Here is a 16,077-nt window from a genome sequence, read left to right as displayed (position 1 = left end):
AACCAAGTTTGGGTCCTTGTAGAACCACCCCCAAATATTCATACCATAGGCACAAAATGGATTTTAAGAACAAACAAGGGGAGGGATGGGTCTGTAGGTAGAAACAAAGCTAGATTTGCGACTCAGGGTTTCACTCAAATAGAGGGGATAGACTTTGGAGAGACATTTGCACCAATAGCTAGATTAGAAACCATTAGGATCCTTCTTGCATTTTTGGCATCCCAGGGTTTTGAGTTATAACAAATGAGTGTCAAAAGTGCTTTCCTAAATGGTTTTATAGAATAAGAGGTCTATGTCAAGCAACCCCCTTGTTTTGAGCACCTCAAATACCCACATAGAGTATACAAGCTTCAGAAGATTTTGTATGGGCTTAAGCAGGCGCCTAGGGCTTGGTATGATAGGCTCAAGTCCTTCTTGTTAGAGCATGAGTATGTGATGGGGTTGGTCCGTAAAACCTTATTTACGTTTAGGTATGGTAATAACTTCCTACTTGTTCAGGTATATGTGGATGATATCATTTTTTGTGGTTCTTCTCATGCTCTTGTGGCCAAGTTTGCAGAAACCATGAACAGGGAATTCGAGATGTCAATGATGAATGAGCTCAACTTCTTCCTTTGGCTTCAAATCAAGGAATGCAAGAAAGGTACATTCATCCACCAGACGAAATACAATAAGAATCTACTGAAGAAGTTTGACATCAGTGATGCGAAGCCTATGGCGACACCGATGGCTACCTCGATCACGCTTGATCCGGATGAAGATGGTGAGGCGGTAGACAGTGGGAGTACATGAGCATTATTGGCTCCCTCTTATACCTAACGACGAAAAGATTCAACATCCACTTCGTCGTCTGCATGTGTGCTCACTTTCAAGCATCACCAAGGACATCTCATCGTCAAGCGATGAAGCACATTTTGAGATATCTCAAACACACCCTTGAGTATGGTCTTTGGTTTTCTGCATCTTCTTTGCTTTCCCTTCGAGGTTTTTCGGATACGGACTTCGCTGGTTGTAGGATTGATAAGAAGAGTACCTCAGGTACTTGTCATTTTTGGGTACCTCTCTTGTTTGTTGGTCTTCTCTCAAGCAGTCTAGTGTTGCATAGTTTACTGCTGAAGGTGAAATATTGATGCCACTAGCTGTTGTTCTCGGATTTTGTAAATGGTTGCTACCTTGAGGGATTTTGGATTAAACTTCAAGAGTGTGCCACTTTTATGTGACAACACCAGTGTCATAAGCTTAGCCACAGTCCAACACTCTAGAACTAAACACATAGGTGTGAGATTCCACTTCTTGCGAGACCACAATGAGAATGGAGACATGGACTTGAGATACATAAATATCCAACACCAACTTACCGATATCTTTACCAAGCCTTTATATGCAACAAGGTTTACTTTTCTGAGGGGAGAGCTTGGAGTGTGTCATCCCTATGGCATGTGTGATGGGGAGTTGCAGTTGTACATACTCTATCTTATTTTTGTTGCATTTGCATTGCATAGAATTATGTATGATAATCATTGTAGTTGAGCTTTGACTTGTATATCCTTAGTATTTTCAGCTGCTAGTCTTGAATTTGGACTAAGTTGAGTAGTTGCGCAGAGCAAACTTTTAAACTTAAGCCCCTCTTGATGCTTTGGCATGAAACATTTCAAGCAAACTAGCTTTCCTAAAGATGATATTTGGCAATTTTATGAATTATGTAGATTATGAAATGCTACATTCTTGATTACCATGTTCGTAATTGCTTTGGCTTAGTCAATACATGTGTTAAGGCTAGGTTGATGAATATCTTGCTCTAAGCTTCTTGGTTCAAGATAGTGGATTGGAGAATATTGTACTATATTTTCTGCCTTTATCAAATGTTTAGCTCATGATAGAACATTGAGGGAACATGTGTTGCTTGTGTCACAAAGACACTATATTTGACTTGATCTTGTGAAAAACTTGATAATTTGTGTCATTTGAATAATCTTGAACAATCAAGTTTCTTGTGCTAAAATGTGCTCCAATAAGGTTGTCTTGAAGCCTCGAGGTGTTTGCTGTACCCAGTCGTGCGACACTTCGTTTGGATAAGAGGCAACTTGAGGATAAAATGAATTACAAAGAACTGTGCCTAAATTCTCAATATATTTAATCACGTGATCTAACTAAGTCTTGGTTTTATATGTGAGCGTTTGCAAAGCCTACTGTCATGAATGCTTGTTTGCTTAGTTTGAGATTCAAGTTTGCTAATTCGCTTGTCTTGCCTCAGCAAAAGTGGATGCTTATATGGTGGTCGTTTTTACCATGATTTGGCTATGTGAACTTAAATACGCCAATAATTCATCAAGTTTAGCTTGTAAAGCTTCATGCTATTTTGACATCGTATCTTTTTGAGCCTTTGTGTGATTGTGAGCTCCTCATTCTACTCTCCATAGCCCTTTGACGTTTCTAGCATTTGCAAATGCTTTGTGGTATACTTGTGAATGCTCATTAGGATTGCATATTCATGCATTGTAAGATGCTTTGTCTTGATGTTTGCATTACCAAAGGAGAAGAAAATATGCACTAAATCACAAAGAAGAATCTTTCATAATAAAAATTGCGCATTCATCAAGGGTGAGTTTTTGTTTTTGGCTTGTCTTTGCTTCTCTTCAGGCTTATGCAATTTTTCTTATGCCAAGTGACTTCTTTTGCTCTTTCTTGAGTTTATAGTCACTTGGATGAGCTTCTCTTGTTGAATTTCTTCAAACTAAAATCTTTGTGCTTTGGGAGTTGTCAATGCACTCATCAAGAGGGAGATTGAGAAATCAAATTGAAATATGTCTTAGTTTGTATGTGATGAGTAATTGACAAGGTTGTTGATTTGGTTTGATGATTTGTGGGATTGCATTAGCATGTCTATGTATTGTAATTATGATCAAAACTAACCAAAGTTACAGAGAAAAATAGAGTAGACATTTTTGTCTCTGAGTCTAGGAAAAATGTACTCACAAGGTGATCTGGTGTATGGGGAGTTAACCACACCGGATGGTTCGGTGTTCAGAAAAGTTCACGCTGGAGTATTTTAGTTCAGAGGCAAAAACTGATGTGTTTACCAGATAGTCCAGTATTCAAGCAAGATGCACACCGAACTATTTTCCACGAGTTGTACAAAATGGAGTGTCTGGAGCTATACTATACACCAGATGGTCCGGTGTTTGAAGATGTTCACACTGGATGCTTCATCGGAGCATTTGTTCCATAGATGTTACAAAATAGGGTGTATGGTGCAATAGTAGTCACTAGATGATCCAGTGATGGGCTTTGTACACACTGGAGGCTTCAACAGAAGATTTTTCAGGAGATTTTCAGTGGAGGAAATACTGCACACACTGAATGGTCCGATGATCAGAGGCTATTCACACCGGAACATTGGGCGTTCACAATTTTTCTGAGATGAGCATTTTGACTAAGGATTTTGATTTTGACTAATCTATAATGGAGTTGGAGATACGTGTTTTGCTTATCTTGTAATGTGTAGTTTATGGACGCAACTTGATGGTCGATGGCAGGATGATCGGGGCTAAGCGGGGTGCTTGGTGCCAAACGATCAAGAAGGTCAAGAAAAGTCAAGGGTGATCCTAGCTATATACATAGAGGGCAAGCAAGGCATGAGAAGGTAGATGAAGACTGCGTGTTGACAAAGTGAAGCAATAGGGACGCCGACGCAAGTGACAAGGTGGCCCGAGGAATCGGGAGTATGAGAGACTTGCCGGGTGTCGAGATCACAAGACGGAGTATACGTATCAACATCGTGAGGCTTGCTTAAGGTATAAGCAAGTGGTGTTGAGTCACGCTTTGAGAAGTATGCGAGGCGGTTTCACGATTTGGCCTCAAACCCGTGGGAAGGAGGAGTGCACGTGACAATATTGTGAAGCTTGCGTCGACACAAAGCTAAGTCATGAAGGCATCATGGCCATCTGATGGATGAGAAAAAATATGGATGAAAATATCCTCAGTGGTAGGTAGGACTGTATTGGAATAGAGGAGCATTTTGGGAACAATCTAGGAAACTTATGGGTCAAGGAACAGGCTATAAATAGAAGGCAAGGGCTGGTTGAGCCCTTTGAGCCAGCCTTTTCAGAGTTGTGAGCTAGGGTTTTAGAAGGGTGAGAGGAATGCTTAGCTTATGTATTATGTGAGAGCCTTTTGTATGCAAAATACTTTGTAATCTGTCGAAAATAGGGTTGTCCTTTGGAAGTAATGAAGTTTATGTTTTCTTCTATGCTTGTGTTCATCTTCTTCTAGTTTTTCTCTATTGCTCACTTGCTTGGTTGCAAGTTTCTTAGTTTTCATTGCAATTTTTGTTTTTGTTTGAAAGCGGAAATTTTTCACCTTGTTGAAGTTGTTCTTCTTGTTGCTAGAGGGTTAAAAATCACATATGAGTTGGTCTTGAACCATCCCCATCCTCTAGATTTATCAACTTTTAGAATTTCTTCATTTGGTTCACTTTTCTTTAGATATAAGTGATTTTTGTTGGATATGATCTCGGGCCCCCTCTCCTAACAAACCTTAACTGACGTCCGACAAAAGGGGGAGTCCCATTTTGACCTAGCGTCATGATCGGTGGCACAACCAACCAACTGTGGTTGCGGTCCCATTCCGTGCTGTGCCTATATAGATGAGGGGGAACCGGCACCTCACAGGGGAAAATCTTGTGAGGTTTCTCTCTCCCAAACATCCGCACACTCTGCTGATCAACTTAGGGCGCCGCAGCAGAGTGAAGGCCGCCGCCGGCGTCGCCATTGACAACATCTGCATCTACACCGACGCTCTCCGACCTCACTGTCAACCTCTAATGGCGTCACTGAATGCATGTACATGACTATGCGCTTCCGCTTAAGATGATGTTTGTTTTAGGGTTAATGATCTTCTTAATTAAGGCTTAATTATGTTTAATAATGGTACCAGAGCGGCCATTAACCCTAATCAGACCCAATTAGTTTAAGTTCATGTTCAAGTGATATCTATTGATGATCAATTAGTCATTCATGATCATGTTTAAGGTTAATTCATGTGAATTAGGTTCGGCTAATGTTAATTAGGCCCAATTTGATCAAGTTTTAGTACTGTTGTTGTCAATTAAGCATGTTTAGGCCATAATTGCTTCTGTTTATGGCTTAATTGATGTGAATTAGCCCCAATTAGCATCGGATTAGACCCACATGTTCATGTATTAGGGTTTTTGAGGCGTGTATTAGATGTTCTTTATGCACATATGTGTGTTCTTGTGTGCTAATTGGCTCAGATTAAGGACTTTAGGCCTTTTTGGACCTCGATTAGCATTAAGAAGGAGGGGAATTTGGGGAAACCTGAAGAACCCTAAAGCAAACCCTAATTTTTTTTCCTAAAATTCCCCAATCCGAACACCCCTTTTTCTCCCAATCACAAAAACCCTAAGCCCCCATTTCAGAACCCTAGGGCAAGCAAGAAAGGGGGCGGAGGTCTTACGGCTGGCATGTTTTATCACTGTCATGCCCGTCGGAGTGTTTCTTCTCCGGGATCTCCCCTCCTCTTGCATGTACGGATCATCCGGCCCTCCTCGCCTCCGCTACAGGCGTGTGCACGTCGCCTTCATAGCTCCGTCGGGCTGACAGATGGCGACGCCTTCTTGCCCTCTCGCCCGATCGAGCTCCGCCGATCGAGCTCCGATGATCGAGCTCCGGCACCCTGTTCTCTTATGGCGGTTGCCGCCTCTCACTCGTTGCGGCAGCGTTTTTTGGAGGGATCGATGAGGGATGAGCTAGGGTTAGGGCGACCGGCTCCGGAGAACGGTTTTGTTTGGCCGAAATCATCGGAGAGCCGCTGGATTAAGACGGACGGTGAAGATACAGTGGTGGGCGTCAGTCGAGCTAGCCAGCATTTTCCTCTAGGCCACTCGCGTTGCTGGGCTGCGCCCTTAGCTGGGCCGGCACGAGCGTAAGGACGAGGGTCAGCGCTTTCTTCTGGGCCGGCGCTTTCTTCTGGGCCGGCATTTTCTTCTGGGCTACGTGAAATAGCTGGGCCTGCGCCGCGCTATGGGCCAGATGCACGCTCGTGGGCCGAACGGCTTAATAGGCCAGTTGGGCCAATTTCTTTTAAGTCTATGGCTTTTTCATTCTTCAGAATTTCCAGTGGTAATCTAATGATTTTATTATTTTATGCACTGGATTATGGCCCAAAATTAATAATAATTAGTGCACAAAATTACGATTAATTCTCGGGACAAAATTGGAACCAACCAGAAGATTTTCTGGAGAATTTTACGCTTAATTTTATGTGGGTTCATGATTATTTTATGACCAAAGTTGACTGTGACTATGCGCCATTTTATGTGATAGTTCAAATTCTTTTCCGTTTCCTGCCCAACGGTGATGTGGATTGGAGTTTTATTTTTGCATGATTTTAATCAAACCAATGTAGGGTTATTTTCATGCAAATTATTTCTATATGATAAATTTCTAATCTGTCTCAATTTTTTACTCTCTAGCTCTTAACGCTTCCTCTATTACCGCCACAATTGACGGCATAGAGCAACTTAAGGGCAATAATTTTCCCGCTTGAAAAGCTAAGGTGACTGTTGTTCTGGGTGTTTTGGACCTTGACTATGCACTCAGGGTTGACGCTCCCACTGCTCCCGCCATTGGCGTGGAAAATTATTATGAATTAAAGAAAACTTATGATGCAGTTTCTGATAAGTGAGAGCGTTCCAACCGCATGTCACTTATGATGCTGAGGAACTTGATATCAAATGCTATTAGGGGAGCAATTCCAAACTCAGAAAAGGCTTAAGACATACTTTGCATCTATGGAGGAGCAATTCAAAGGCACCTCCAAGGTTTATGCCAGTACACTCATACAGAAACTCCTTAACACTAAGTATAATTATGGGTCCGGTGGCATAAGAGAACACATCATGATGATGACAGACATGGTTGCCAAACTCAAGGGCATGGACATGAAAATCATTGAGGGTTTTCTTGTCCACTTTATTATGACCTCTCTCCCTCCTGAGTTTACTCCTTTTAAGATAAATTACAACACTCAGAAGGAGAAGTGGAGCATGAGCGACTTGATTACGATGTGTGTCCAAGAGGAAGAGAGAGTGAGGGCTGAGAAGAAAGACTTTGTGAATCAAGTTAGCAGCCCCAACAATAAAAGAAAATTCCAAGGGGATTTCAAGTCTAAGAAGAAGTTGCATTTCGTCGCTAAGCACGACAAGGCAGCATAGAGAGCGCCCAAGGCACCTGCTCCTTCTGCTTCTACCTCTCAGGAATCTAAGGATGATGGATGCCACTTCTGCCACAAGAAGGACCATTATCAAAAGGACTGTGTTGGTTTCCTGAAGTGGCTCGCAAAGAAGGGTATAATTTAATAACATTCATTGATTAGTCTCTTTATGCTAACTTTTCCTTAATTCATGGTGGATTGATTCAGGTGCCACTGTGCACGTTACCAACTCCTTACAGGGATTCCTTACCCAGAGAACAATAGGAAAGGGGGAGCGAAGTCTTAGAGTGGCCAATGGGAAGGAAGTTGAAGTTCAAGCTGTCGAATCCCTTCCATTAGTTCTTGACAGCGGCTTCACTCTTAGACTGAATAATGTAGTTTATGTTCCTTCCATGAGGAGGAATCTCATTTCAGTTTTGATGTTAGATGATGATTGTTTTCATTGTAATTTTGGAGACAATAAGTGCATTCTTAAATTTAATTCATATGTTATTGGTCTTTCCATCCGACAAGACAAACTTTATATGCTTTCTTTTAATGAATCCTCTATATCGATGAATGTCTATGATGTAAGCCATAAGAGAAAGAGGAGTACAATTAATGAGACTTCTTCGAAACTGTGGCATTGTCGTCTAGGCCACATTTCGAGGGGGAGAATGGAGCGTCTCATTAAGAAAGAGATTCTTCAACCCTTAGACTTCTCTGACTCTGACCACTGCATAGATTGCATTAAAGGAAAATACATTAAGCAAATAAAGAAAGGAGCCACTCGGAGCACAAGATTGTTAGAATTAATTCACACGGACATCTGCGGTCCTTTTCCTGTGACATCAGTTGACGGTTTTGATTCTTTCATTACCTTCACTGATGATTTCTCCCATTACGGTTATATCTACCCCATTAAAGATCGATCTGAGTCTCTTGATAAATTCAAGATATTTAAGGCTGAGATAGAAAATCAGCATAACCTAAAGATTAAAGTAGTGAGATCGGATCGTCGGGGAGAGTATTATGGGAGACATGCCCCATACGGGCAAATCCCTAGTCCATTTGCCATTCCTTCAGAAAAATGGCATAGTAGCCCAATTTTCTTTACCTGGTGAACCTTAGCATAATGGGGTAGCTAAAAGACGCAACTGCACGCTTATGGACATGGTGCAAAGTATGCTCAGCTATTCTAGTTTACCAGTTGGACTGTGGATAGAGGCACTTAAGACAGTCGTGCACATTCTTAATCGGGTTCCCAGTAAATCAGTTCTAAAAACACCTTATGGATTATGGACTGGGAGAAAACCCTCTTTAAAGTATTTATACGTGTGGGGCTGTGCAGCTGAAGCTAAAGTCTTTAATCCACATATTGGGAAATTAGATCCTAAGACAGTTATTTGTCACTTTATCGGGTATCCTGAAAGATCGAAGGGGTATCGCTTTTAATGTCCAGATAGGATCACTAAGTTTGTAGAAACAAGACTTGCTATGTTTCTTGAGAACGGGGATCTGGAGCCTAGGGAAGTTGATTTCGAGGAAAAGTGGGTTTATGTTCCTACACCGCTGATCCAAGAGCCTTACATCCTTGTGCCCCAAGTGGTTGCACCTTCAGTAGAAACTAACGTCAATGCACCCCCCGTTGAGGTCTTTGAAATTCCTAATGATACATCTAACGATGAGCCTCAACAACCCCCTGCAGTGCCTAATGTACCGATCAGGAGATCACAGCGTGACAGGAGACTTGCCATCTCAAACGACTACGTTGTTTACATGAATGATGATGTTAATGACATAGGGAAGGCAGAAGATCCCAACTAATATAAAGAGGCCATGATGAGTGAGCATTCACCTAAGTGGCTTAATGCCATGAAGGATGAATTAAAGTCTATGAGCAATAATGATGTATGAGACCTAGTAGAAATCCCTGATTGAGCCAAAATAGTAAGCTGGAAATGGGTCTACAAAACCAAATGTGACTCTAAGGGGAACATCGAAAGGTTTAAAGCAAGGCTCGTAGCTAAAGGCTTCTCGCAAAGAGAAGGGATCGATTATAATGAAACCTTCTCTCCTGTATCAAGTAAAGATTCCTTCAGAATAATTATGGTGCTTGTAGCACATTATTATTTACAACTGCATCAGATGGATGTAAAGACAGCATTCCTTAATGGTGACTTGGAAGAAAATGTTTACATGGCTCAACCGAAAGGTTTTGTCATGAAAGGCAAGGAATGATTAGGATGTCACCTTAAGAAATCAATTTATGGTCTAAAGCAAGCATCTAGGCAGTGGTATCTCAAGTTTGATAAATTCATTATAAATTTTAGTTTTAAAGAAAATGAAGTTGATAACTGCATTTATGTAAAGTTTAAAAGGGGGAAATTCATCATCTTAGTTCTTTATGTGAATGATATCTTATTGGCCAGCAGTGATAAGGATATGTTGTTTGAGACCAAGAGTTTTCTTTCCTCTAATTTCTATATGAAGGATCTCGGTGAAGCCTCTTACGTTCTTGACATTGAAATTCATCGAGATCAGTCTAGAGGAGTATTAGGTTTGTCTCAAAAGGCATACATTGACAGAGTGCTGAAGAAATCAATATGCATAAATGCTCTGCTATGCTTGCTCCTATAGTTAAGGGCGATAAGTTTGGGACATTTCAATGTCCAAGGAACCAATATGAAATTGATCAAATGAAGTCAGTTCTTTATGCTTCAGCTGCCAGAAGCATTATGTATGCTCAAGTATGTACACGCCCTGACTTAGCTTTTGTGACCGGGATGCTTGGCAGATATCAGTCAAATCCAGGACCGGACCACTGGAAAGCCGTTAAGAAAGTCCTTCGCTATTTGCAAGGCACTAAAAACTACATGCTCATATTTAGAGAATCCGATAACCTTGAAGTCGTTGGTTATTCGGATGCAGACTTTGCAAGGTGTGTGGATACTAAGAAATTCACGTCAGGTTATATCTTCACCCTCACTGGAGGAGCTATCTCCTAAAAAAGCTCCAAACAGACACTTACGGCATCATCAACGATGTAAGCTGAGTTTGTGGTATGTTATGAGGCTACCAGGCAGGCTATATGGCTAAAGAACTTTATCCCAGGATTAAAAGTGGTCGACAGTATTTCAAAGCCATTTATATTATACTACGATAATCAACCTGTAGTTTTGTATACGAGTAACAACAAGTCGAGTGGTGCTGCCAAACACATCAACATTAAGTATCATATTGTGAAAGATAGAATCCAGGATCAAACAATAAGTGTCAACCATATAAGTACTAAGTCAATGCTTGCGGATCCGCTTACTAAAGGCTTACCACCTCATATTTTTTATGATCATGTTACCGGTATGGGGTTACTGGAAAGCCTATGATTCTGGATAAGAGGATCATAATGCAAACCAACTCTAATTAGGAATAACGAAATTCCATTTCAAGATGGAGTGGTATACTATAGGTTTATGGGTTTCTGTGGTGTTTAATTAGCCGCTGTAATCTTTTGCCTTGGTGTGCTATTTCATTGAGAGTGGGCTTACGATGATAGCCTTACGATCAAGAGGGAGAATGTTGGATATGATCTCGGACCCCCTCTCCTAACAAACCCTAACTAACGTCCGACAAAAGGGGGAGTCCCATTTTGACCTAGCACCGTGATCGGTGGCGCAACCAAACAACTGTGGTTGTGGTCCCATTCCGTGCTGCGCCTATATAGATGAGGGGGAGCCGGCACCTCACAGGGGACAATCTTGTGAGGTTTCTCTATCCCAAACATCCACACACGCTCTGCCGATCAACTTAGGGCGCCGCAGCGGAGCGAAGGCCACGCCGGCATCACCATTGACAACATCTGCATCTACACCGACGCTCTCCGACCTCACCGTCAACCTCTAATGGTGTCACCGAATGCAGGTACACGTCTATGCGCTTCCGCTTAAGATGGTGTTTGTTTTAAGGTTAATGATCTTCTTAATTAAGGATTAATTATGTTTAACATTTTTCAATCAAGTTGCAAGAGTTTGTGAGCGATGACACTTGAATTGGTTTCTCATGGAATCTAGTGTTCAGATCCATTTAGTAGAGCCATGGTCTTTTCATGATAATTATGATTTTCTCTTGTTTCTATAGATTTTTTGTTTCCGCTATTTGTTTTGATGTGCATTGGGTAAGAAAATAGGAAAAGACCATCCAAAAATTTGGTGAGACGCTTATTTATCTCCCCTCTAGCTGTCATTCTCGGTCCTATAGTAATGTAAACTGTCATGCAAGATTGGTTTGATGCCTGGGTGTTGGATTTACAGATCATCACTTGCTTGCAATAAACAAATCTGCAAAGCATTAAGTCTTGGGCTTAGGCTGTCACAGACATACTTTCTTGAACATTTGCAATTTTGCAGGTTTGAGCTCTACAATATCATCTTTGCTTAAACACCATGCACTGTGCTAGTGTCCTTTCTCCAAAGCTTAACTCTCTTGCCCTTTTGTGATTTCACCTGGTCAATGGCATTGCTTGGTTTGGACGGAATGGGAATGGCAGTTGATGCGATGTGCGCATGCAGTTAACTTTTGGATCTCAAGTCACAAGATTTTGAAGAAGAAACTTGTTGCCTCGTAATGTAAGTCCTAAAATGTGATTAATCATATTTACAGAGAACAAGAATAATTGCTCTAACTTGCTACTTTACCATCTTCCTTGATTGCTCGCAGATCAAAGGGCTCTGCAGCGCAGTTTTCTTTTTCCTACAACCGATACCGATATACTTTGCACACACTTAGGAGCTGCAAACAGCAACCTGCTGACTAACTCCTACAGATGGTGCCACAGATCTTGCATAGTGGCATGGCATTGCCATAGCGTTCAGGAATGCCTTCTCCACCACTACAGAGGCACTTCTCCGGAGCAGGCACATGGCGTACTCTATGACTGTGGCATCACAAGGAAGTCTGATCCGCCCGTCGCTCGCGAAGCCAAACTCCTCATGGGACATCCACAGGAGCTCCAAGAAGACCGTAGTGCCGAGGTACGCCAATGGCACCTCAAACCGCCTTCCATCGGCCGTGTACATCACACAGTGCCCATTGCCTGCAACAGAAGCGCAGCACTCATCGGCTTCCTTTGCAGTTTCCCAAATGAGCCGCTTCCTCCCGAAAGCTGCCATCCTCTGCCATTTCTTGGCCAGTTGAGCAATCCTCTTGGCGCTGATCATGGTTGGTTCTTTCTTTCTTTTTTCTCTCTTGCTGGAAACTGGAGAGCTCTCAGTTGAGTTTGCAATGCTTTGTTTGTGAAGCTGCAAGTGATGGTGCTTGGAGGCCTCTTGACCTTGAATATATAGCTGAAGTTAGCTTGGCGTCCACTCAAGCGAGATGATCGGCAAGGGACAAAACCATTTCTGATTGATTCTGATGGGGGCCAAGTGTTTGGCCCTTGTCGAAGCCAGTCATGGTGCGCTTTCGGTGCTTGGATTGGACACCACCTGTGCAGCCATGCTGAGCGGTTTAGTGGGGAAGTTAATTGAGGCCAACGTGAATTATGAGGGCCAAACTAATTCAGGTAGCAGTGCAATCAGATGTTGGCAGAGCAGTTGCCTTTCATGGTGGTATTCTTTTTGGTTTGGCGTCCACGGTCGAGACTGTGAGAGATTGGAAACTTAGGTTCATCTGGTAGCTATCATCTAAAGATGACTTTGAGGACCCTATTTTGGTAATGCTATAGTACTTTGCAGTGTAACGCCACTGACTGAGAGATTGCAACCAATTGGAGTACACATGTTTCAGTGGTATTTCCTATGCTTGTGTGTTCCACTTCGACATGTGTCTTTTGTACGGAAGGGTCATGCATGCAAATTTCCAAAGTAGGGTGATATCTACGGATAGGAAATCTGCACGTGTTTCAGTATGAGTTCTCTTTCTTGAATCGTTTCAGAAGGTCCGGTCCTTTACACAGAACTAATGATCGATGCATGTAACATATATGGCCTCATTTGCAGTAGCATATTTCATACATCACGGTACTGGTTCATTTTCAATGATGTATTCCTTGCATTGGATACATAAGTATAGGTGTATTTCAATGTTAAATGATTAGAGTTCAGCTGTTCTCCTTCAGATTTTATAACAAGCACTGCCGAACAAGTTTAATCTGGTAGTTCAGATACTACGTGTTATGGGCATGAACAACTGTCAGACTACGTATCTCAATCACAGGCAGAACTGGTCCTATTCATGACACATTGGACCCAATTTACATGTGGTCCTCATGCTATGATGCATCCCTCTTAGCACTACTGTGATATCCGAGCACCCAAACGCTGCTATTACTGGCTCCAACAAGTGCCAAACAGATGGTCCTGGAGAAATCCAATCAAAATCACACTGCTTTTTCATGCAACATTGCATGTTCTGAGCTCATGGCTTGTCTCTTGCCAGCCTGAGTTGATAGCTGCACTTGAACAGCATGCTTCTGTTTCTCCCTCGCCTATAAATCAATCATCTCAGCACCAGCAGTCCATCAGCAAGCCAAGCTTACACCTAGCTGAATACCACCTGATAATAGCTGAGCTTCTCTGAACTTCTTTCAGACAAGAAAGGAGGACACCGAGGCAGCCATGATCAGCGCCAAGAGACTCGCTCAAATGGCAAGGAAGTGGCAACGAATGGCCGCCCTTGCGAGGAAGAGGATCATGCCAACCCCAGCGAAAGAAACTGAAGAATCATCGTGCAGCATGTCGTCGGTGGCCGGCAAGGGTCACTGCATCGTGTACTCAGCTGACGGCAGGCGGTTCGAAGTCAAAATTGTGTACCTTGGCACGGCTGTCTTCTGCGAGCTAATGCGGATGTCGCAGGAGGAATTTGGTTTCGCAGGCGACGATGGCAGGATCACGCTGCCCTGTGATGCCACGACGATGGAGTACGTCATGTGTTTTCTTAGGAGAGAGGCCTCTGAAGAGGTGGAAATGGCATTCCTGAGCTCCATGGCGAGGCCTTGCTACTATGGAACTGGCTTGGCGAAATCCATGGGAGTTAGCCAGCAAATTGCTGTTTCTAGCTTCTAAAGATTAGCCAGCAATTGTTTTCCTGTTTGGCTCGTTCCCTTTCTTGCATGATGTAAAACTGTAAATAGTTACTTGTGGGAGATGGGAAATAGAACTCTGAAGATGATTGTTCAAGTGCAAAGAAATGGGACATGGATAACTGCATGTTGTTTGAACTCTGATCTAAAAAACTGGGCTGTGTTTTAAGAACCGATTACAGTGTCTTTGTTGATACAGCTCTGGTGTTGGAGGAATAAAGCCGTCAAGGCAATGCACCATAAACTAAAACCGGTTTCAAAAATGTGTAAAGCTAAAGAGTACACCACGCAGTGGCCCTTGCCCGCCTAAGAGGCGCAGCACTCATCGCCATCGGCTTCCTTTGCCGTTCCCCAATTGAGCCTCTTCCTCCCAAGTGCTGCCAAGAAGCTGATCCTCTTAGCACTGATCATGGTCAGTTCTTTCCTTTCTCTTTCTGGTTGGATCTGGAGAGCTCTGGTTTGAGTTTGCAATGCTTTGTTGAAGCTACAAGTGATGGTGAATATCACTACGTGAAAAAAGATCATAGATGATGAATAATAACCGTAATTAGTGATGGGTCTCGCGCTCATCATTCTGAACGCGTCACCGATGAGTCGGTATTGGTGACGGGATTTGAAGACCTATCACCAATTCAATCATAGGTTACAAATTGACTCGCCATTTATGATTGAACATAAGTGACTTAGTAATAGTGACCCGTCACTTATTACTTTTTTATATTTTTTGAAACGAAAAAAGTTAAAAATATACATTTTTTCACCTGTGTCATCCAAAACAGGGGCTCATCATATATGTTCTACAAGTCATGTCATTTTTAAACTGCTTTTAGTCTTTGTGTTATGTAGGAATTGAACACATGACCTGCCTTCGCGTGCGTACCCCCTTACCACCTTAGCTATCATATCGTTGTGATAGAAAACAGATATTTTATCATTTTAATCTTTATTGCCGAAAGTCATAGGTCACGGGTTATAATTACCCGTCACCTGTGACTGAATAAGTGACAAGTCATGGTTATAACCCATCACCTATGACTATATTACCAAATAGGAGATCCAGAGTACTTTTAGTAAAATAGACATAACTTTTGATACAGACTCTAATTTTGACATTTTTAACTCTATGGACACCTACAGAAAAAGTTATATCTGTTTCCCTCCGAATTTGTCGGGTTAGGAAAAATTTTGAGGCCAAAAATGACCTGAAAGATTGAGTTCTCGCCCTTGAAGTTTCGACACCATTTTCAGAACCCGTGTTTGTGTCCATAACCATCACCTCTTACATCAAAGTTGAGTAGAAATATACAATAATTCATATTTTAGTATTGCTAAGATGAGAAAAAATAAAAGAAAAATAAAAAAAACATAGCATCATGTTATGTACAGATTTACTATATAAGAAAAAATAAAGTAAGTTTTGATAGAAATTGATTGATTAATTAAAATTCCTTCTCCCGCTCGGTTCATCAAACTGGTCATTAATGACGGGTCATAACTTGACCCGTCACTTATCACTGATCAAAGATGACTCGTCACTTATGACTAGCAATAAATAACAGGGCACAATTTAACTCGTCACTTATCACTGGCTAAGGATGAACCGTTAGTTATCATTGGTAATAAGTAATGGGTCACAACTTGATCTTTCACTTATGACGGGTCATAACTTGACCGATCACTTATGGTTAGCTTGGGATGGCCCGTTATTTGTGACTAGTAATAAGTGGCGGGTCATAATTATGATCTATCACTATTATTATAAGTGACGGATCATATTACGATATATC

General features: G+C 41.9%; 2 protein-coding genes across 2 annotated transcripts; one reads left to right on the top strand and one right to left on the bottom strand.

Moving 5' to 3' along the window:
* Positions 1-11,993: 11,993 nt before the first annotated feature.
* On the bottom strand, positions 11,994-12,500 carry LOC133897656 (auxin-responsive protein SAUR36-like). The gene has a single exon (XM_062338453.1). It carries the CDS (start codon positions 12,426-12,428, stop codon positions 11,994-11,996), a length of 435 nt encoding a protein of 144 aa, XP_062194437.1. The 5' UTR covers positions 12,429-12,500.
* A 1,245-nt stretch (positions 12,501-13,745) lies between these two features.
* LOC133897585 (auxin-responsive protein SAUR36-like) lies at positions 13,746-14,441 on the top strand. The gene has a single exon (XM_062338373.1). It carries the CDS (start codon positions 13,827-13,829, stop codon positions 14,271-14,273), a length of 447 nt encoding a protein of 148 aa, XP_062194357.1. The 5' UTR covers positions 13,746-13,826; the 3' UTR covers positions 14,274-14,441.
* Positions 14,442-16,077: the final 1,636 nt, after the last annotated feature.

This window comes from Phragmites australis, chromosome 17 (genome assembly GCF_958298935.1).
Source record: "Phragmites australis chromosome 17, lpPhrAust1.1, whole genome shotgun sequence".
In the NCBI taxonomy this organism is placed as follows: domain Eukaryota; kingdom Viridiplantae; phylum Streptophyta; class Magnoliopsida; order Poales; family Poaceae; genus Phragmites; species Phragmites australis.
Note: the sequence above shows the minus strand (reverse complement) of the source record. Positions and strands in the feature narration are given on the sequence as shown.